Source organism: Chiloscyllium plagiosum, chromosome 7, assembly GCF_004010195.1.
Source record: "Chiloscyllium plagiosum isolate BGI_BamShark_2017 chromosome 7, ASM401019v2, whole genome shotgun sequence".
In the NCBI taxonomy this organism is placed as follows: domain Eukaryota; kingdom Metazoa; phylum Chordata; class Chondrichthyes; order Orectolobiformes; family Hemiscylliidae; genus Chiloscyllium; species Chiloscyllium plagiosum.
The window spans coordinates 106,693,278-106,717,455 of record NC_057716.1 but is presented as its reverse complement, the minus strand read 5'-3'; the positions used below and the strand labels follow the sequence as shown (position 1 = coordinate 106,717,455).

Genomic DNA, 24,178 nt, shown 5'->3' with positions numbered 1-24,178 from the left:
CCTAGTCCCCTGCCATATTAGTTTAATACTTCCCCAACAGCAGTAGCAAAAACTCCCCCAAGGACATTGGTTTCAGTCTGGTTCAGATGTAGACCGTCCATTTTGTAATAGTCCCACCTTCCCCAGAACCGGTCCCAATGTCCAACAAATCTGAACCCCTCCCTCCTGCACCATCTCTCAAGCCACGTGTTCACCCTACCTATTTTTTCATTTCTGCACTGGTAGTATTCCCGAGATCACTACCTTTTGAGGTCCTCCCCTTTAACTTTTTTTCTCTCCTAGCTCCCTGAATTCTTCTTTCAGGACCTCCTCTTGCTTTCTACTTTATATCGTTGATGCCTATATGCACCAAGCCAACTGGCTGTTCACCCTCCCCTTTTAGAATGCTCTGCAGCCGATCGGTGACATCCCTGACCCGAGCACCATACCTTCCGGGAGTCCCGTTTTTGGCCACAGAACCGCCTATCTACTCCCCTCACAATAGAATCCCCTATGACCATGGCCCTACGAGTCTTTTTCCCACCCTCCTGAACAGCAGTGCCCGCCACGGTGCCATGATCTTTACAACTGCTGCCCTCCCCTGGTGTGCCATCTCCCCCAACAGTATCCAAAACGGTACACCTGTTTTGGAGGGAGATGACCGCAGGAGACACCTGCACTGCCTTCCTACTCTTCTTCTGTCTTTTGGTCACCCATTCACTCTGTCCCTCAGCAATCCTAACCTGTGGTATGACCAGTTCACTAAATGTGCTATCCACAAACCCCCCAGCATCACGGATGCTCCACAGTGAGTCCATCCACAGCTCCAGAGCCGTCATGCGGTCAAACAACAGCTGCAGCTGGACACACTTCTTGCAAGTGTAAGAGTCAGCAACGTCAGACACGTTCCTAAGCTCCCACATCAAGCAAGAGTCACATGGCACCGGTCTGAGGTCCCCTGCCATTGGAAGCTTAGCTTTATATTTATCTAACTAAAACCAAACGATGCATTTAAATAAATGAAAAAGAAATAAAAGCCTTACCTTACAGGGTCTTTTTCTTCCTGTTAGGTGGGGAGCCCGGGAGGGAGATACTACACGTGTATTTAGCCACTGCCCAAATATAAATTAAGCCCTTACCTTCCCGGCAGCTTCACTCCTCACCACTTTGGCAAAACGGAGGCCTGACTCCCGAGGTAAGTCCCTTTCTATGTGAGAAAACTCACTCTTCCTGGCAGCCCTCTCTTCACTCCTCCTCCTTCTCTCCTCGCTGGTCTGGTAAAATGGGAAGTACAGACTGGGAGCAATTGTTCCATAGAAAGGAAACAGCAGACATGTGGTGACTGTTTAAGGAGCAGTTGTTGCGAGTGATGCATGCATTTGTCCCTCTGAGACAGGTAAGAAGGGGTAAGGTTAAGGAACCTTGGATAACAAGAACAGAGGAGCTTCTTGTCAAAAGGAAGAAGGCAGCTTACGTAAGGTGGAGGAAGCAAGGATCTAGCACACCTTTTTAGAGGATTACAGGCTTGCTAGAAAGGAGCTCAGAAATGGACAGAGGAGAGCCAGGAAGGAGCACAAAGGCTTGGCAGGAAGGATTAGGGAGAACCCAAAGGCATTCTACTCCTACGTGAGGAATAAGAGAATGACCAGGGAGAAGGTAGGGCCGATCAGGGATAGCGGAGGGAACTTGTGCGTGGAGTCTGGGCAGATAGGGGAAGCCCTAAATGAGTTTTTTGTTTTTGTTTTCACTAAGGAAAGGGACCTTGTTGTGAATGAGAACTTTGAGGAGATGGGATACAGTCTTGACCAGATCAAGATTGATGAAGTTGACGTGCTGGAAAGTTTGGCAAAGATTGATCAGTTCCCAGGGCCAGACCAGATTTATCCCAGGCTGCTCAAGAAAGGAGGTTGCTAAGCCACTGGTGAAGGTTTTTGCTTCCTCACTCTCCACGAGAATCGTACTGGAGGATTGGAAGGAAGTGAATGTTCCTCTTTTCAAGGAGGGTAATAGGGAAATCCCTGGCAATTACAGACCAGTCAGTTTTGCGTCTGTGGTCAGCAAAGTATTGGAAAGAATTCTGAGGGCTAGGATTTATGACTATTTGGCAAAGCATAGTGTGATTAAAGGCAGTCAGCATGGCTTCGAGGGGCATGTCATGCCTTACAAATCTTATTGAGTTCTGTGACGAGGTGACCAGACCGGTCGAGCAGTGGATGTGGTGTATATGGACATCAGCAAGGCATTTGATAAGGTTCCCATGGTTGGCTCATTCATAGAGTCAGGAAGTATGGGATACAGGGAGATTTGGATTCAAAATTGACTGGCTGACAGAAGGCAGAGAGTGTTGTAGATGGAAAGTATTCTGCCTGGAGGTCAACGTTGAGTGGGGTCCCACAGGGCTCTGTTCTTGGGCCTCTGCTCTTTGTAGTTTTTATAAATGACTTGGATGAGGAGGTTGAGGGGTATGTTAGTAAATTTGGTGATGACACAAAGGTTGGCAGTGTCGTTGATAGTATCGAGGGCTATTGCAGGCCGCAGCGTGACATAGACAGGATGCAGAGCTGGGCTGAGAAATGGCAGATGGAGTTCGACCTGGATAAATGTGAAGTGATGCATTTTTAGAAGGTTGAACTCGCATGCTGAATATAGGATTAAAGACAGTGTGGAGGGACAGAGGGATCTTGGTGCTCGGACCTTTCTCTCTGGACAGAAGGAGGAAGAGAGGTGATCGAGGTGTACAAGCTAATGAGAGGAATGGATAGAGTCAATAGCTAGAGACTTCCCCAGAGCAGGATTGACTGGCATGAGGGGTCATAGTTTTAAGATATTAGGAGAAAAGTATAGAGGGGACCTCTGTGGAAGGTTCTTTACGCCGAGAGTTGTGAATGCATGGAATGCGTTGCCAGCGGTGATGGTGGGAACAGTCATTAGGGATATTTAAGTGACTGCTGGACATGCACATGGATAGTAGTGAATTGAGGGGTGTGTAGGTTATTTTATCTTGCATTAGGATTAATCCTTGGCACTACACCATTGGCCAAAGGGCCTGTTCTGTGCTGTACTTGTCTATAGACGCTGGCCCCAAAGTGCTCCCCCGCTGATACCTCAGTCACCTGCCCTGCCTTATTTCCCAAAAGTAGGTCAAGTTTTGCACTTTCTCATCCACCTATTGAATCAGAATTTTCTTGTACACACTAAACAAATTCCTCTTCATCTAAACCCTGAATACTATGGCAGTCCCACTCAATGTTTTGAAAGTTAAAATCCCCTACCATAACCACCCTATTATTTTACAGATAACTGAGATCTCCTTACAAATTTGTTTCTCAATTTCCCTCTGACTATTAGGGGATCTTTAATACAATCCCAATAAGGTGATTATTTCTTAGTTCCACCCATATAACTTCCCTGGATATATTTCCGGGAATATCCTCCCTAAGTACAGCTGTAATGCTATCCCTTATCGAAAATGCCACTCCCCCCTCCTCTCTTGCCTCCCTTTCTGTCCTTCCTGTAGCATTTGTATCCTGGAGCATTAAATTGCCAGTCCTGTCCATCCCTGAGTCTCACTTCTGTAATTGCTACGATATCCCAGTCCCATGTTCCTAACCATGCCCTGAGTTCTTCTGCCTTCCCTGTTATGCATCTTGCATTGAAATAAATGCAGTTTAATTCATCAGTCCTATCTTGTTCACTGCTTTGTCCCTGTCTGCCCTGACTGTTTGATTCACTTTTTTGTTCTCAACTGTACCAGTCTCAGATTGATCTCTTTCCTCACTATCTCCCTGGGTCCCATCCCTCCTACCTTTTACTAGTTTAAATCCTCCCGAGCAACTCTAGCAAATCTCCCTGCCAGTATATTAGTCCCCTTCCAATTTAGGTGCAACTTGTCCTTATCCAGGTCACTTCTACCCCAAAAGAGATTCCAATGATCCAGAAATGTGAATCATTCTCCCATACACCAGCTCCTCAGCTATGCATTCATCTGCTCTATCCTCCTATTCCTGCCCTCACTAGCTCGTAGCACCAGCTGTAATCCAGATATTACTACTCTTGAGGACTTCCTTTTTAAATTCCTGCCTAACTCTCCGTAATCTCCATTCAAAATCTCGATCTTTTCCCTTCCTATGTCGTTGGTTCCAATGTGTACAATGACCTCCTGCTGGCCCCTCTTCCCCCGTGAGAACATCCTGCCCCTTCTCTGAGACATCCTTGATCCTGGCACCAGGGAAGCAACACCATTTTGATTTTTCACTGCTGGCCACAGAAACGTCTGTCTGTACCTCGGACTAAAGAGTCTCCTAACACAATTGATCGCTTGAAACCTGACGTACCTCTCATTACATAGGAGGCAGTCTCAATACCCAAAACCTGGCTGTTTGTGTTATGTTTCCCTGAGAATCCATCACCCCCTGTTTTCCAAAACAGCATACTTGTTTGAAATGGGGATAGCCACAGAAGACTCTTGTACTACCTGCCTACCTCTCTTACCTTTCCTGGAATTTAACCCATCTATGTGACTGTATCTGAGACTCTTCTCCCCCCCCCCCCCCCCCTCTTCTAAACTCCTCATTGCCTCTAAATGCCTTTCCAACCAATCCATTCGATCTGAGAGGATTCACAACCAACGGCATTTATTGCAGATATAATCCTCAGTAATCCGTAAACTCTCCCTAAACTCCCACATCTGACAAGAGCATATCACTCTACTAAGGGCCATTTTTGCTTTTTTGTGACAGGATAGTTTGGTTCTACCTACACCTCCGTTCCGGTAGGCTGCTCTGTCGGGTTTTGTTTTTATTGCGGGAGCTTCTGCCTCCTAACCCGCTAGCCCACTCTACCGGGTTGTTGTAATTTTGTGACCATATTACTCCCATTTTCAGGATGGATTGATGGGTGATAGAGAGCCCATCTCTGAAAGCCTGAATGAATGCCCGATACCCATGATCTGGGTTTGCTTGTCCTGAGCACTCCTGGTATACCCTAAATAAAGGGTGGCATGGTGGCTCAGTGGTTAGCACTGCTGCCTCACAGCATCAGGATCCAGGTTCGATCTCTGCCTCTGGTGACTGTGTGGAGTTTGCACATTCTCCCTGTGTTTGCGTGCGTTTCCTCCCACAGTCCAAAGATGTGCAGGTCAGGTGAATTGGCCATGCTAAATTGCCCATAGTGTTAGGGGCATTAGTCAGAGAAATGGGTCTGGGTGGGTTTCTCTTCGGAGGGTTGGTGTGGACTTGTTGGGCCGAAGGGCCTGTTTCCACACTGTAGGGAATCTAATCTAATCCAATTGTTCCCCATACTCGAGCTCCTTCCCCTTTCTTCATCTGTTCTGTTAGCGCTAGTTTGTCTGCCTTTTATTTCTCAATAAGGGAACCTGCAGTATCCCCTTTAAAATCCTGACCTGCCATCTTGCAAATTGTGTACCCCTGGATACCACCAACAGTAAAGTGTCCTTAACCACTGGGGACTTCTCTATCCCCTGGCCAATAATACTGTCCCAGCACCATCTGTCCGGTCGTAGCAGCCTCCTAGCAAGGTGTGCTCTGTACCAGTGGGATTTCTCTACCCTCCCGGCCACCACTACTGTTCCAACACCACCCAATAGGCCTAGAAATCTACCTCTAGCCCGGTGTGCCCTCTACCCTCCCGGCCACCGCCACTATTCAAGCTCTGTCGTTCTACGACAGACTGACAGGTATCATAGTTATTCATAGTGTCCACACTTCCCACCTTGATAACGTGCTGCTCCTCTGGAATTTGGCTCTTGGTCAAAGTGATCAGATCCTTTTTCCTCACCAATGCAATTTAAAACACAATAACAGTCAGCACCCGACCTTCGATTAGGCTCTAACTGGACTCTGTGTTGCTCGCCCCTACAGGGTCCAATGTTACCCAACTTTGCCACTTGGGCTTCACAACTCCTGGTGCCCTTGGCACTTCCATTTCCAACCATTATGTGCCAGGTGTGGGAGGCTATTCCTCTTAACAACCAGTTTAGGGCAGTGTTTTTGAGGCAGGCACTACCTTGTCCTCTGGTTGTTTCAGCACAAGCAGCTGGTTATCACGCCAGTTAGTACACTTTCTCATTAACGCTCCACAGGCATGCACTGATGCACAACCGAGTACTATCACACCAGTTACAATGTATACCCTTTTAAACTGTGTCTTTGGCCCGGTCTGACTCTTCCCGTTTGCACATTCAAAGTGTCACTTACCTGGCTCCCCGATTGTTGCCTTTGACCAGAACACCAGGAATAGGAGACCCTGCTCACACTGCCAATTGTTGTGGGGAAAATCACCAGTCTCTGAGTCAGAATCTGGATTCATTGACAGAGTTTATTGTACAAAGAAACCGGAGCTCCAGAGAGAGAGAGAGACGTTCATCAGTAAAGTTGTCAGCTGTGAGCCCCTCTCACTCTGAGCACATGTCATGATATTTTATACATTTTGTGGTACAATAGTTCGAGTCTTTATTTGTACAGCATGGTTTGTTTACAAAAAACATTCCAAAATCCTTGTCACTTTCAGTGGTCGTGACCATTCTTCCAGAGAAGAAAGATAGTTATCCATTACAGCCGATCTGAAGTATTAACACTTCTATACCAGCAGTCTAAGGTAGTTAACATTTCTATTGAAGGTGGTGGCTGGACTCCGACACCTTGGTGGGCAGTAGACATTACTGATGTATATTCTTCCCCACACACCTTAAACTAATCATCTATGCTCTGTGTCAATTTAGCCTCAGGCAGTATCTGTGTATGCTTTGCTGTATTTTTCCATGTAATGACTCAGCAGCCATCTTGTGTGCCAAGTGACCAATTTATGGCTCAGTGGCCATCTTGTGTCTGTATGCCCCGTGTCAGCATGTCCCGTGTCAACTCCCACTTCAGACTGTAACTATTTAGTGCCAAAAGGATCAGCAATTAAACAGAAAATGCTGGAAATAATCAGATCAGGCAACACTATGGAGAGAATAAGATACTATCCTGTATGGTTTGTGATCTTGCATTAGTTCTAGATGCAAGATTTTGTATCTCTATTCAGTGCCTTGAACCTCAGTAGCAAGATTTAATTCTGGAGGGAGATTAGACAGTGAAGTGAAACAGCTGTCGTCTTTTTTGGGGAACGGTCTCTGATCTCTTGCAGCATGAATTGTTTTGGAAAATGTTTCAGCTACTATTTACCTTGCAGCAGAAGAGGAGATATTGAGTATATGGGCGCACAATTGAGAATAAGCTACTCTATCCCTTGAGACTGCTCCACCACGGAATAAGATTGTAACTTCAAATCCATGTTCTCAGATAGCCATGATAACCTTTCAACCCTTGCTTAACAGGAATCTGTCTACTTCTGCCTTCAAAATATTCTCAGATTCTCTTCCTAAAAAGGTGGCAGAGGGGTCGTAATGATAGTGGTACAATTGCTGGACTATTAATCCAGAGACCCTCGTAATGTTCTGGGGACATGGTTCAAATCCTGCCATGGCAGATGATAGAATTTGAATTCAATAAATATCTGAATTCGGAATATAATAGAACATGGAACATAGAACAGAGCAGAGCAGGCCCTTCAGCCCTTGATGTTGCGTCGACCTGTGAATTCATCTAAGCTCATCCCCCTACACTATCCCATCATAATCCATGTGCTTATCCAAGGATTGTTTAAATCTCCCTAATGTGGCTGAGTTAAGTACGTTGGCAGGCAGGGCATTCCAAGCCCTTACCACTCTCTGATTAAAGAACCTGCCTCTGACATTGTCTTAAATCTATCACCCCTCAATTAGTAGTTCTGCCTCCTCGTACAAGCTGACATCATCATCCTAGGAAAAAGACTTTCACTGTCTACCCTCTGATCATCTTATATGTCTCTATCAAATCCCGTCTTAGCCGCCGCCTTTCCAATGAGAACAGACCAAAGTCTCTCAGCCTTTCCTCATAAGAGCTTCACTCCAGACCAGGCAACATCCTGGTAGATCTCCTCTGCACCTTTTCCAATGCTTCCATATCCATCCTGTAATGGGGCTAACAGAACTGTAAACAATATTCCAAGTGCGGCCGCACTAGCGTTTTGTATAGTTGCAGCATGACGTTATGGCTCTGGAACTCAATCCCTCTACTAATAAAACCTAACACGCTGTATGCCTTCTTAACCGCATTATCAACCTGGGTGGCAACTTTCAGGGATCTGTGCACATGGACTCCAAGATCCCTCTGCACATTCACACTATCAAGAATCTTTCCATTGACCCAGTACTCTGCCTTCGTGTTATTCTTCCCAAAGGGAATCACCTCACATTTAGCTGCATTGAATACCATTTGCCACCTTTCAACCCAATTCTGCAGTTTATTCAAGTCCCCCTGCAACCTGTAACATTCTTTCACACTGTCCACTACTCCACCGACTTTAGTGTCATCTGCAATCCTACTAACCCTTCCACCTATGCCTGCTTCTAAGTCATTTATAAAAATGACAAACAGCAGTGGTCCCAAAACAGATCCTTGTGGCACACCACTAGTAACCGGATTCCAGGCTGAACATTTTCCATCAACCACCACTCGCTGCCTTCTTTCAGAAAGCCAATTTCTAATCCAAACTGCTAAATCACCCTCAATCCCATGCCTCTGCATTTTCTCCAACAGCCTACCACGTGGAACCTTATCAAAGGCCTTACTGGAGTCCATGCACATCACGTCAACTGCCCTTCCCTCATCCACATGCTTGGTCACCTCAGAAAACTCAATGAGGTTTGTGAGAAATGACCTGCCTTGACAAAATCATGTTGACTATCTGAAATCAAATTTCAGATAGATGATTATAAATCCTTTCTCTTATAAACCTTTCCAAAACTTTTCCTACAACAGAAGTAAGGTTCACCTTTCTATAATTACCTGGGTCATCTCTATTGCCCTTTTTTTTTGAATAAGGGCACAACATTTGCAATCCTCAGGTACTAAACTGTAGGCATTGACTCAAAGATCAAAGCCAAAGGCTCCGCCATTTCCTCCCTAGCTTCCCAGAGAATCCTCAGATAAATCCCATCCAGCCCAAGGGACTTAACTACCATCACTCCTAGAATTAATAACACCTCTTCATAACTAACCACGATTCTTTCTAGTCTAATATCTCTTATCTCATTCTCTCCTCTACAATATTCTGCTTTTCCTGAGTGAAAATCGATGAGAAATATTTGTTTAGCACCTCTCAGATCTCCACCGGGTCCACACTCAACTTCCTACTTCTGTCTTGGACTGGCCATATTCCTACCCTAGTCATCCTTTTATTCCTCACATATCTGTAGAAAGCTTTAAGGTTCTCCTTTTATTCTATTTGCTAAAGACCATTTGTGTCCTCTCTTTGCTCTTCTTAACTCTCTCTTTAAATCCTTCTGAGCTGATCTGTAACTTTCCATCACCTCATCTGAACCATCTTGTCTCATTAACACAGAAGCGTCCTTCTTCCGCTTAACAAGAGATGCAATTTCTGTAGTAAACCACGGCTCCCTTGCCTTATCACTTCCTCCCTGCCTGACCGGGACATACCTATCAAGGACACGCAATATCTGTCCCTTAAACCAGCTCCACATTTCCATTGTCTGCATCCCCTGCATTTTGCTACCTAATTCTATGCATCCTAAGTCTTGCATAATCGCGTTATAATTGCCCTTGCGCCATCGATTAACTCTTGCCCTGTGGCATGTACCTATCCCTGGTGATGGTGATCATGAAACCATTGCCGATTGTTGTAAAAACCCATCTGGTTCACTAATGTCATTTAGGGAAGGAAACTGCCATCCTTATCTGGTCTGGCCCATGTGACTCCAGACCCACAGCAATGTGGTTGACTTTTAACTACCCTCTGGGCAATTAGAGATGGGCAATAAATGCATCATAATCAGCGATGCCCTCATCCAGTGAATAACTTTTTAAAAAGGTTCAAAGTTCCATGACCCTCTGAGAGGAAAAGCTAAATCACCTCGTCTCTGATATTTAAACAGTGACCATATAGTTGTAGGTTCTTCCATATCCTATTCACATCTACTTTGTTAAGACACTTCTGGATTTTATGTTTCAATCAACTCCCCTACTGCGCTTCTTAACTACAGCCGATACAAGCCTAGCCTGCCTGACCTCTCCTTAGAAGACAACCTTCCAGGTCCAGATATTAGTCAAACTTCTAAACTGCCTACAGCACATATACTAGCTACCTTTCTTCAATAAATACGTTGACAAATACGTTGAACAAGATTCCAAAGGTAGTCTCACCAGGATGCTGTGTAACTGAAGGACAGCCTCCTCCATTTTGTAAAAATGAAGAACTGCAGATGCTGGAAATTTGAAACCGTTTTGATTAAGGATAACTGGACTCAAAGCATTATCTCTGCTCCTCTCTCTACAGAGGCTGCCATTCAACCCATTGAATCTCTACTGATTTTTTTTGTTTTCAAATGTCAATCCAGCTGTTCCAATCCCTTCCTGTTTCATTATCCCCATAACTTTAAGTATTTATTCAGTTCTCTGTTGAAAATTACTGTTGAATCACACTTTTTTGATCTGAACCAATCATTGCATTAAATATATTGCAGCAGGTTTTAATCTGTGGCATCTAGTTATTATCTCTTCAGCTATTGGGAAAAGCTTCTTGGATTAGATTACTTTAATGTGGAAACAGGCCCTTTGGCCCAACAAGTCCGCACTGACCCTCCGAAGAGCAACCCACCCAGACCCATTTCTCTACATTTACCCCTACACCTAACACTGCGGGCAATTTAGCATGGCCAATTCACCTAACCTGCAGGTTTTTGGACTGTGGGAGGAAACCAGAGCACCTGGAGGAAACCCACGTAGACACAGGGAAAATGTGCAAACTCTACACCGACATTTGCCTGAGGCAGGAATTCAACCCGGGTCTCTGGAGCTGTGAGGCAGCAGTGCTAACCACTGTGCCACCCCATTTACTCAATATAATAAAGTAATGCATGATTTTCTTTTGTCCTCCGTATTAAATTTTCTCTACGCCTTCTTTGCTCCAAGGAGAATAAACCCGGTTGCCCCGGTCTTACACTTTTAATTCCTGATCCCTAGAACCTCTAGTAAATCTCTTCTAGTACCTTCTCCAAAGCCTCATGAATCCTCAAGTGTAGTATCCAAGATTGAACATACTGCACAAACTGCATTAGTGTTTCATGTAGGGTTTAGCATTGCTTCCTGAATCTATGCTTCTCTTTACAAAGCCCAAGATCCGATATGTTTCAATCATTGCTTTATTCGTCCATATTTGCACAGTTGTTGCTGGTCCTATTATGTTTCCAGACTGTTCATTCTTATTGCTCTTAATTAATGGCTGACATTTTGTTTGTTTTGCAGGTACACTTTAGTTTGTGGATGGTACGATACATCTGTACATTTCTGCTCTTTGTCCTTGGACTGAAGGCACCAGGTTTGCCTCGAAGACCTTATATGCTCATGATTAATGAGGATGAACGAGATGTTGAATACAGCCAGGTAAGATAATAGAAAAAGATTGGATTTATTTGGCATTTTTTGCAATCTCAATCAGCAGCTTTAGAAAAGCAAGTTCCCACAAACAGCATTGAGGTAGTTACAAATTTTTTTAAGCTGTTAGTTAGATGATTGAAATTTGGCTAAGTCACCGAAGAGAACTCCCCCGATCATCTTTGCACCATGCCATTGATCTTTTATTAGGAGAAAGTGAGGGCTGGAGATCAGAGCTTAAAAATGTGTTGCTGGAAAAGCGCAGCAGGTCAGGCAGCATCAACGGAACAGAAGAATCAACGTTTTGGGCATTAGCCCTTCTTCTTTGGTCTTTTATGCCCACTTGAGAGGGTAAACAGGGCTTTAGTTTAATTTTGTGTCAAAAAGACTGCATCTCCAAACCCTGCTGAGCTGGAGTGGATTGAATTGAATTTAATTAAATTGATGAAGGGCTTTGCCCGAAACGTTTTTTTTAAATTTTTTTAAAATTTTGTTTTCCTGCTCCTCGGATACTGCCTGACCTGCTGTGCTTTACCAGTGCCACTCTAATGTAAACTCTTGTTATCATGTGTACCAAGGCATAGTGAAAAACTTTCTCTTGCAAGCAATACAGGTAGATCAGAGTTAAGTAGCATAGATGAGTAAATAATAGGTAAACAGTGGCAAAAACAAAAACACAGGTATGGGCGAATGTTAAGAGTTTGTAAGTCCAATCAGTATTCAAACAACTGTAGGGTAGCAACTGTTTCAAAATTGGCTGGTGCGTGTGTTCAGGCTTCTGTACCTTCTCCCCAGAGGTTTAGAAAAACATTTGCCAGGGTGGAATGGATCTTTGAGAATGCTGGCGGTCTTTCCTTGACAGTGGGCCTGGTAGGTGGATTCTATAGATGGGAGGTTGGCCTTTGTGATTGTCTGGGCCGAGTTCACCACTCTCTGTAACCGTCTCCAATCTTGAATGGTATAGTAGCCATACCAGGTAGTGATACATCCAGACAGGATGCTCTCGATGGCGCACCTATAAAAGTTGGCAAGGGTATTCACTATCATGTCAAATTTTCTCAGCTGCTTGAGGAAAATACGTCGTTGGGCCTTTGTAACCAGTGCGTCCACATGAAGAGTCCAAGAAAGCTTGTTGTGGATGACCACTCCCAGGATCTTGACATTCTCCACTTGTTCCACCTCTGTGCTGTCAATGTGTAGGGGGGGCATGAGTAACATCCCACTGAAAGTCAATAATGAGTTCCTTGTTTTGCTGGCATTGAGAGTTAGGTTGTTCTCAGTCCACCATTTTTCCAGTCTTCCAACTCCTGTCTGTATTATGTCTCGTCGTCATCTGAGATTCAACCAACCATGGCAGTGTCATCAGCGAACTTGTAAATGGCATTAGTCTGGTATTTGGCAACACAGCCATGGCTATACTGTGAGTACAGTGGGGGGGCTGAGTGTTGAGTGTTAGTGATAATGAAATATTGTCCCCAATCTTCACTGATTGTGGCGTGTGGGTCAGGAAACTGAGGATCCAGTTAGAGATTGGGGTTTAGTCCGGGATCTCTAAGTTTAGATCAGTCTTGAGGGGATTGGAATGTCAACTGGACTTGGAATTCAAAAGATTTTGATTTGGAGCTTAAACATGTGACCTCTTGACTTGCAAGGAATGGTGTGATCGCTGAACCAAAACCCAAAATACTTGGATTATGTGCCATTATTTGGTAAATAATGTATGGTTATTTTTGGCATCTTGCTGTTCATATAACCTGATTCTTAAGTGTATTTAAATATTTATTTACTTGTCAATTGCTTAGAGGTATTTGAGATGTGTGTTTACAATATATAAAAGTTAGATCCCTTTCTTAGAGGATGAATAAAAACGTATTGTACACTAGAAAGGTCTTTTTTTCAATACTCATTCTACTCATTTTAAAGGATGAAGAAAATTTGAAGATCAGATCAGATGATTTCATTCTTTCAGAATGTTTCCCTCTCCATTACAGCTTTCGATCAGAACTTAGAGACAGAGCTTTCTTTAATTCACTCCTGGGACATGGACATAGCTCTATTGCCTGTCCCTAGTTTCCCTTGAGAAGGTGGTGGTGAACTGCCTCCTTGACCTGCTATACATAGGTCCACAATTCCCTCTAAGGACGGAATTCCAGGATTTTGACTCTGTGACAGTGAAGGAATGGCACTGTATTTTCAAGTCAGGAGGGGGAGTGGCTTGGAGAGGAACTTACACAGGAACACCGCCATCTGCAACTGCTTCTCTTGACCTTCTAGATCAAGGTGTGTGTGGGTTTGGAATGTACTGTCTCAAGATCTTTGGTGAATTGCTGCCATGCATCTTGTAGCTAGTACATGCTGCTGCTACTGAGCGTTGGTGGTGGGAGTGGATGCTTGTGGGTATGCTGCTAGTCAAGTAGGCTATTTTGTCTTGGATGGTGCCAAACTACTTAAGTGTCATTGGAGATGAGTCCATCCAGGCAAGTGAGGAGTATTCCATCACGCTCCTGACTTCTGACTTGTGCCTTGTAGATGGTGTACAGACTTTGGGAGACAGGTGGTGGGTTACTCATTGCAGTATTCTTAGCTCTGACCTGCACTCTAATTGTGAGACCAGTTGAGTTTCTGCTGAATGGTAATGTCACGGATGCTGATTGTGGGAGATTCAGTGATTGTAAAATCATTGAATGTCAAGGGGCAATGGTTAAACTGATTTTGACTTTGACAGGAGATGGCCATTTACTGGCATTTATGTGGCATGAATGTTACTTGCCACTTAGCAGATATTGTCCAACTCTTATTGTGTTTGACATATGGAAATATAATGTTGCCATTGCAGAAACAAGGTTGAAGGAAGGGCTTGACTGGCAACTCAACATTCCACGGTATAAGATCTTTAGGCTAGACAAAGGAGGGTGTAAACAAGATGTTGGTGTAGTACTGTGTCACAAAGCTGGTCCCTTTTTTTTTTCTAAAAGCTGTTTCTTTTCTTTTTCACAAGGGTCATAAAACCCTCCTGGCTCCAAGGTGGCTAGTTTAGTACAGAGATGTAAAAGGATTTTGAGAGGCCATTTGTTTATATGTAAACAGATGAGACTTAAGGCCAAAGTGGTCATGCTTTAGAAGTGACCTGAATAATAAAAGGGAGGGGGGCGTGGGGGTTGGTGGTCAGCGCGCTCGCTGAGCAGTTCAGTCCAGAACTAGTTAGGAGTTCAGCTCTGAGGAAACAACAGGCTGTGTGAATCTATCTCCTTCTGCCCTTCTAACTTCAACCTTAAGTATTTGTTTCATTTTTACTGTGTTTCAGGGGTTTGCTTATTGGGACTGTTGTGTATATTCTGAACAGCATCATTAAGTCTAGTTTGGACAGACTGAGTTCTGTCGAGGTTCTTTATTCTGTTCTTTGTGTTTCATTGTGTAAGTTTGTGAATAAATTTTTCTGTTTTAAAACCTGCTAGTCAATCTCACTAACTTACTCCTGGTAATTTTCTCTGTACACTTATCAAAACAAATTGCAAAGTTATGGTCTGGGCTGCCTGCTTAATGCTTTGTGGTCTGGCCTAGACCATAACAACTGTTAATTAAGGACTTAATTACTGCAATAAGGAGAAACAATATTTTGGAATGGTCCTCAAGTGAGGCTTTGTGGGTAGAATTAGGAACATTAAGGGTGCAGCTATTTTTCTGGGAGTATATTATAAGTGTACGATTACAGCAGAAAATACAGGAGCAAATATGTAGATAGTTCAGAGGTGTGGAAGAAGATTAATCGAGTAATTATACTGGGGGATTTCAACTTTCCCACATAAACTGGAATAGTAATAGTGTCAAGGGTATAGATGAGATGGATTTCTTGAAATGTATCCAGGGCAGTCTTTTATATCACTATCTAGAAGGCCCAACAAGGATGGTGTGTGCTGGATGTAGTACTGGGGAAAGAAGCCAGACAAGTGTTCGATATGGCAGTGAGGGAACATTTTAGGTGATAGCAACCACAACACCGTATGGTCCAACTTTGTTCTGGACAAGGAAAAAGCTCACAAAAGGTGGCTTTGGGTTGGGGGAAGGCAGATTTTTATTAAAATAAAGCAGGATTTGGATCAGTAGACTGCGAACAGCTCCCTGCGGATAAATCTATAGCGGAGCAGTTTGGGGCATTCAAAAAGAAGCTAGGAAGAATACAGAGCCATCATGTACCCTTCAGAGGAGCAAGGGAACAATAAGTTTATAGAACCCTGGCTGTCGAGGACAATGCAGGACTGGGTGAAGAAGTCCAAAGGGAGCAATTCAGCTGCAGCCCTTGAGGAATACAGGAAGTGCAGCAGGGAACTTGAGAAAGCAATTAAAAGAGCAAGAAATAGGCTTGAAAAAGGACTTGTGAACAGGATAAAGGAGAATCATAAACACTTTATTAATACAGGGAAGAGATTCACCAGGGAAAGAGGAGAGCCTATTAGGGACCAAGGGGGAAACCTGTGTGAAGCCAAAGTTATTGGAAGAGTGTTGAATTAAAACTTCTTCAATCTTAATTCTGGAATAGGAGAAATGGGTACGGAATTCAGAAAAAGGGACTGTGAGGAGCATGCACAATTTTTGACATAGGAAATGGGAAGGTATGGGAGGCTCTGTCGGGCTTAAAAACAGACAGATCCCCTGGCCCAGATGAATTGTGTCCCACGTTGCTGTGGGAGATGAGGCAGGAAATAGCAGGAGCTCTGACAGAAATGTTTAATTCCTCTCTGGCCATGGGGAAGGTGCCAGAGGACTGGAGGATGGCTAATGTGGCTAAGATGAAGGAGTATTTAATGAATGACAGGACACTAAATCGTTTGTTTTAATGCGTGGAGTATGACTGGTAAGGCAGATGAATGTAGAATGACAGAGAAAGTGAAGTTGCATTTGGAATACTGCGTACAGTTCTGTCGCCACATTACCAAAAGGATGTGGATGCTTTGGAGAGGGTGCAGAGAAAGTTCACCAGGATGTTGCCTGATTTGGAGGCCGCTAGCTATGAAGGGAGGTTGAGTAGATTAGATTAGATTACTTAGTGTGGAAACAGGTCCTTTGGCCCAACAAGTCAATACCGACCTGCAACCCACCCAGACCCATTTCCCTACATTTACCCTTTCACCTAACACTACGGGCAATTTAGCATGGCCAATTCACCTAACCTGCACATTTTTGGAGTGTGGGAGGAAACTGGAGGAAATCTACGCAGACACTGGGAAAATGTGCAATCTCCACAGAGTCGCCTGAGACGGGAACTGAACCCGGGTCTCTGGCGCTGTGAGGCAGCAGTGCTAACCACTGTGCCGCCCATAAAGATGAGGATTATTTTCATTAGAAAGATGGAGGTTGAGGGGGGACTTGATTGAGTTCCATAAAATCAAGAGAGGTATAGACAGGGTAGATAGCAAGAAGCTTTTCCCAGAGTGGGGGGATTCAATTACTAGGGGCCACGAGTTCAAGGTGAAAGGGGAAAAGCTTCAGGGAGATATGCTTGGAAAGTTCTTTACACCGAGGGTGGGTGCCTGGAATGCGTTGCCAGCGGAGGTGGTAGAGGCGGGCAAGATAGCATCATTTAAAATGTATCTAGACAGATACATGAATGGGCAGGGAACAGAGGGATACAGATCCTTAGAAAATTGGTGACAAGTTTTGATAGAGGATCTGCAGTGGCACAGGTTTGGAGGGCCGAAGGGCCTCCTCCTGTACTGTAATTTTCTTTAGTGCAGCACAGCACAGGTCCTTCAGCTCTTGATGTTGTGCTGACCTTTTTATCCTAATCGAAGATCAAGCTAACCTACATACCCTCATTTTACTATCATCCATCTGCCTATCCAAGAGTCTCTTAAATGTCCCAAATGTATCTGACTGTGCTACCACTGCTGGCAGTGCATTTATCGCACCCACCACTTTGTGTAAAGAACCGATCATCCTCCGATCACCTTAAAATGATGCCCCCTTGTGATAGCCATTTCTGACAATTCACTCTAACTATGCCTCATCTTGTACACCTCTATCAAGTCTCCTCTTACCCTTCTTCATTCCAATGAGAAAAGTCTTAGTTCCCTCAGCCTTTCTTCATAAGACATGCCGTCCAGTCCAGGCAGTATCTTGGTAAATCTCCTCTGCACCCTCTCTAAAGTTTCTACATCCTTCCTATAATAAGGTGACCAGTACTGAACACAGTATTCAAAGTATGGTCTAACCAGAGCTCTGTGGAGCTGCAGCATAATCTCACGGCTCTTAAACTCAATCCCCCTGCTAATGAAAGCCAACAAACCATACGCCTTCTTAAGAAACCTATCCGCTTTGAGAGATCTATGTATTGGACCCAAGATCCTTCTGTTCATCCACATTGCCAGCAATCCTACCTTTATCCTAGTATTCTGCATTCAAATTCAACCTTCCAAAATGAATCACTTCACACTTTTCCAGGGTTGAATGCCATCTGCCATTTCTCAGCTCAGTTCTGCATCCTGTCAGTGTCCCGTTGCAAACTATAATAGCCCTCCACACTATCTATCACTCCACCAACCTTTGTGTCATCGGCAAACTTACTAGCCCACCCTTCCACTTTCTCATCCAAGTCATTAATAAAAAATCACAAAGAGCAGAGGTCCCAGAACCATCCCTGTGGAACACTACTGGTCACCGAGCTCCAGGCTGAATATTTTCAACTACCACCCTATGTCTTGTATGGGCTGAAAATGTGTTGCTGGAAAAGCGCAGCAGGTCAGGCAGCATCCAAGGAACAGGAGAATCGACGATTCTCCTGTTCCTTGGATGCTGCCTGACCTGCTACGCTTTTCCAGCAACACATTTTCAGCTCTGATCTCCAGCATCTGCAGCCCTCACTTTCTCCTGTGTCTTGTATGGGCCAGCCAATTCAGTATCCAGACAGCCAAATTTCCTTCTATCCCATGCCTCCTTACTTTCTGAATGAACCTACCTTGGGGAACCTTATCAAATGCCTTGCTAAAATCCATGTACACCACATCCACTGCTCTACCTTTATCAATGTGTTTTGTCACATCCACAAAGAATTCAACAATGTTTGTGAGGCATGACCTGCCTGTCTCAAAGTCATGCTGACTATCTCTAATCAAACTATAGTTTTCCAGGTCATCCTGTCTCAGAATTCTGTCCATTACTTTGCACACCACGGATGTAAGTCTGACTGATCTGTAATTCCCTATTTCCTTCCTTGAACAAGGGAGTAACATTTGCCGCCCTCCGATCACCTGGCAGTACTTCACTGGTCAGTGAGGATGCAAAGATCATCACCAAAGGCGTAACAATCTCTTCCCTCGCTTCCTGTAATAATCTTGGATATAGCATCTTAGTTGTATCCCATCTAGCCCAGGGGACTTATCTATCCTCAAGTTTTTCTGAATTTTAGCACATCCTCCTCCTTCATATCAACCTGTTTGAGAGTATCAGCCTGTTTTACGCTGTCCTCACAAGCGACAAGGTCCGTCTCAATAGTGAATACTGAAACAAAGTATTCATTAAGGACCTCCCCTACCTCCTCCGACTCCAGGCACAAGTTCCATCCACTATCCCTGATTGGACCTACTCTCACTCTTTTGCCATCCTCTTGTTCCTTACAAAAGTGTAGAATGCCTTTGGGTTTTCCTTAATCCTACTCGCTAAAGCTTTTTCATGCCCCCATCAACTCTAAGTCCATTCTTCAGTTCCTTCCTGGCTACCTTGTAATATCTAGAGCCCTGTCTGATCCTTGCCTCCTCAACCTTGAATAAGCTTCCTTCTTCCTCTTGACTGGATGTTCTACATCCCTTGTCACCCAAGGTTCCTTCACCCTACCATCGCTTCCTTGCCTCTGTGGGACAAACCTATCCAGCACTAGCAGCAACTACTCCCTAAACAACCTCCATATTTCTGTTGTGCATTTTCCTGAGAATCTGTTCCCAATCTAGGTGCCCCAGTTCCTGCTGAATAGCATTGTAAATCCCCCTCCCCTAATTAAATACTTTCTCATACCATCTGCTCCTATCCCTTTTCATAACTATAGCAAATGAACTCAGGACTTGAATTAATGTATACCGTTATCATGTTGTAGCTATTACAGAGACTTGGTTGAGAGGGGGGCAAGACTGACACCTTAATGTTTTGGGATTAGGACGTTTATCTTTTAAGTATTTATTCACAGGATAAGGGTATCATTGGCTAGGCCAGCAATTGTTACCAAAAGGGCATTTAAGAGTCAATCCCATTATTGTGGGTCTGGAATCTCTCATAGGCCAGTCCAGATAAGGGTGGCAGTTTCCTTCTCTAAAGTACATTAGTGAACCAGATGGCTTTTTCATGGTCATCATTAGAGTCTTAATCCCAGATTTTTATTGAAATCAAATTCCATCATCTGCTGTGGTGGGATTCGAGCCCCCATTACTTGGGGCTGTGTATTAATACTCCAGTGTAATACCACCTGGCCATTCAGGTGAGATAGAGAGGGGTATAAAAGAGATGGGGGAATTACATTACTGATGTAGCAAGAAAAGACAGCAGTACTGGGGAACGGCACCATGGAGTAGAGCTGAGGAATTGGAAGGGTGCAATCACTTCGATATGATTGTACTATAACCAGCTCAGTCAGTCATGCTGCTGAGCCACTCTTGGTGATGGGCATTGAAGCTTCCATCCTGAATACATTTTGTATCATTGCCACTCTCTCAGTATTTCCTTCCAAATGTTGTTCAACGTGGGAAGTACTGATCCATCAGCCAAGGGAGGATGGTAACCAGCAGGAGATTTCCTTGCCCGTGTTTCACCTGAAGCCATGAGGCTTCGTGGGGTCGAGAATTAATGTTGAGGAGTCCCAGGGCAACTCCCTCTCAACCATATACCATGGTGCTGCCACCTCTGCTGGATCCGTCCTGCTGATGGGACAGAACATATTCAAGGATGGTAATAGTGGTGTCTGGGACATTGTCTATAAGTTATGACTATGTCAGCCTGCTGCTTGACTAATCTGAGACAGCTCTCCCAATTTTGGCACTCTTCCCCCAGATGTTCGTCTGCTCTTTGGAGGGTCAGTGCAGACTCTATGGCCTTTTTCAGAATGGGCCAGGCTACAGCTGGAATGCTGTAAGCAGTTTTGGGTCCCATATGTTAAAAAAAAAAGCTGTACTAGCATTGGAGACAGACCAGAGACACTTCTCTGGACTACTCCCAGGTACTGTCTTATGAGTAGATTGGGCCTGTATGTGGGATATAGAAGAATGAGAGGTAACCTTATTGAAACATACAGGATTCTTAGGGAACTTGACAAGGAGATGTGGAAAGGTTGTTTTCTCCTTGCAGGAGAGTCTAGAACCTGATGAGGGAACAGCGCTCCAAAAGCTAGTGCTTCCAAATAAACCTGTTGGATTATAACCTGGTGTTGTGTGATTTTTTTTTTTAAACTAGAACCAGCGTCTGTTCTTTTGGAATAAGGCATCATACATTTAAGATTGATGAGAAGGGTTTCTTTGTAGAAAAGTGAATCTGTGGAATGCTTTAATGCTAAGTCACTAAGTCTATATGAGTCTGAGATAGATTTTTTGATCAGAAAGGAAATTGAATATTCTGGGGAAAGGCAGGAAAGTAGAGCTGAAGATGATCAGAACAGCTACAATCTCACTGAATGGTGTAGCAGACTTAGCTCATTTCTGCTTCTACATCTTGTAGTCTTGTGTGGAATGATGCTACTACAACTTTGAAGTGCAGGACTTTTAGAAACTGGCGACCAAGTACTCTGTTCAACAGGTTTGCTTGCTATCAGATTACAGCTAGGAAAGACTAACCAGTACATTCCTCTCCCATAAAAATTGCTGACAAGGTGTGGCTATGGTAGCAATATTTTAATCCTATTTTGGTAGAAAATGCCTCCTACACAATGCAGGTAAGCATACCTGACATGACTATTTGGTTAACAAACATCAAATCATTCTTTCAGGATATAATGCTGTCACAATGATCTATAAACATGCACACCTGTTTTTAATGTATTTGTTAATACACTGAATAAAGATTGAAATCTCTTTGCATACACCTTTTGCAATTAATGAGGTTACTGATTGATTTATTTTTTGTCATGTGGTACTTTGTTACAAAATAAGGTGAAATATGTTGTATGATGTTGCCACTCACCAGCGCCAACTTAAAACACAAAAATAGACCAAAACATAGAATATCAAGCCAGAAAAATAAAAAGGAAAAAGTATTAAATGTTACTGTTCTCCTTGTTATATGCTCTGCCATGGACCAAGAGCTGGTGGCCAGGCATGTGTCCATTCACTGTCCACTTGCCACTAGAAACAAAGTTGCCACTCTTTGGCGTCATCTTGCCTCCCCAAAGTCCTCGACACCACTAAGCCCTCACTGAACCTCACCGCTGGTATTGTACTGACCCGAACTCAACTCCACCACCACCGTGAGTCTGCTTTGGGCCCACCTCACCGATGCCGCCAGGTCTCCAATTTGGCTGCTGCCTCCATGAATTGAGCTGGACATAGACACCACCGGGGACCCAACTCTCCTCAGCTGCAGCAGCTATGACCCAGCGCTAGGAACTCCTCGACAATGTAGATGCTGCCGGGAACCCAAACCCACCACCGCCACATATCCATGCTGGTCCCACTTGAGTACCCACTGGGCTCACTCACCACCAATGCCGTCGTCTTCAACAAGAGACAAATAAAATAAGAGGGGGAAGAGGAAAAAAGAGAAGATAAAAAGAGCCCCAGTCTCACAAGCACTATTCCACCATCAAATTACTGGCAGAGAATGTGTACATAGAGACTTTGAGAGTACCTGCTGTTAGCGTGGATGAAATGATATCAGTCCGAGCCCAGAGTGTGGTTCAACAATCGGTAACATTTATTGCTACAGTAACGCCGACGGAGACCAACCGAGGTCCGAATCTCGGCTGCTCTGCTGTTCCCGCGCGCAGCTACATATTATATACTTTTAGTTGTCAGGATGTGTGGAATTTGAGGAAGAATGGGATGATAGTTCCCCATCATCACTGGAGTAGGTGCAAATAGAATGTTTCCTGCCATCCCAGGAGAGTTGCAGGGCACACACAATAGGGTGCTAATTGGTTTATGTAAAACGGGTCCGGGTATTATCTGCTTGTCTCTCTCTGTGAGGGCAGGGGCTAGCACCCCCCTTTGTTCCTTGGGGTGTTGGTGTGTATTGGTCTGATATCAGTCTCTTGATGTGATTAGGAGATGGGTTTCCATATTAATTAATTCCGGAGTTTTGGTCTATGAGTCATGGGTAATGTTGGTCTAGTGTGGATTTTATCTGACCTCTGTCTCCTATCTCCCGGTCACGTGGGCGGATCGGCAGCTGCTGAGTTCTGTGAGTTTAAAGCTGCGACTGCTGTTTAAAACACAAAATGAATTCTTTGGGCGGCACGGTGGCACAGTGGTTAGCACTGCTGCCTCACAGCGCCAGAGACCCGGGTTCAATTCCCGACTCAGGCGACTGACTGTGTGGAGTTTGCACATTCTCCCCGTGTCTGCGTGGGTTTTCTCCGGGTGCTCCGGTTTCCTCCCACAGTCCAAAGATGTGCAGGTTAGGTGAATTGGCCATGCTAAATTGCCCGTAGTGTTAGGTAAAGGGGTAAATGTACGGGAATGGGTGGGTTACGCTTCGGTGGGTTGGTGTGGACTTGTTGGGTCGAAGGGCCTGTTTCCACACTGTAAGTAATCTAATCTATAGTTTCCTGATGTAGGCATAATCCCGTGGCAAAAGCAGGGCGGCTCTCATGCCCGCTTGCACTGCCCAGTAATAGTATCTGTCATTTATTTTTTATGAGCTCATTTGAAGTGCAAGGATCGAAATCTGTAATCCCAATTTATCTCCCATGGTGAATGCATTGGAGAACACTAGGCAGGCTTGGCCACAGTCTCGGTCAACCATGTGTGTTCCTCTGTTCTATTCCTGAAGTTTTTGAGTCCCTTGGGTGAATTTGTAATTCAGGGAACAGGAGATTCGACGTTTCGGGCACAGGCCCTTCTTCAGGAATTCCTGAAGAAGGGCCTGTGCCCGAAACGTCGAATCTCCTGTTCCCTGGATGCTGCCTGACCTGCTGTGCTGTTCCAGCAATAAAGTTTCAACTTTGATCTCCAGCATCTGCAGACCTCACTTTCTCCCTGAATTTGTAATTCCACTTGTGCCCGTCACATCTTTAAAATTTTGTTTTTATTCTTCCAAGGAAGTGATTGTCATTGGCAAAGCTCACATATGTTGCCTATCCCTGATTTGAGTAGCATATGGTCATTTCAAAGGGCTACTAAGCATCAAACGTACTGCAATGGGTCCAGAGTAGATTTTATTCTTTCACAGGATGTGGACATCACTGACCAGGCCAAAATTTATTGCCCATCCCTAATTACCTAGAGGACAGTTGACCGTCAACCACATTTCTATGCATCTGGAGTTATATGTAGGCCAGACTGGGTAAGGATGGCAAATTTCCTTCCCTAAAGGGCAAAGATGAACCTGATGGATTTTTGTGGCAGTCAGTGGCACCATTACAGAGTCTGGAGGAACTTGCAGGTGCTCCCATATATCTACTGCCCTTGTCCTTCTAGATTGTAGCGGTCATAGGTTTGGAAAGTGGTATCTAAGGAGCCAGTGTGTGTATATATATGTCGTGGATTCGGTGATTGTTATGCCATTGAATATCATAGAGT

The 24,178-nt window shown here is 44.4% G+C and overlaps 1 protein-coding gene across 4 annotated transcripts in view; it reads left to right on the top strand.

Moving 5' to 3' along the window:
* Positions 1-24,178, top strand: part of LOC122551842 (ATP-binding cassette sub-family B member 6-like) — a 262,691-nt gene that overhangs the window by 35,240 nt on the left and 203,273 nt on the right. For 3 of the 4 annotated variants that reach the window (XM_043694361.1, XM_043694362.1, XM_043694364.1), the window contains exon 3: positions 11,343-11,480. In XM_043694361.1, the coding sequence (XP_043550296.1) occupies positions 11,343-11,480 (138 nt within the window). Of the gene's footprint in view, positions 1-6,657; positions 6,664-10,167; positions 10,172-11,340; positions 11,481-24,178 lie in introns of those variants that run through there. The other variant, XM_043694363.1, reaches the window with a different exon arrangement.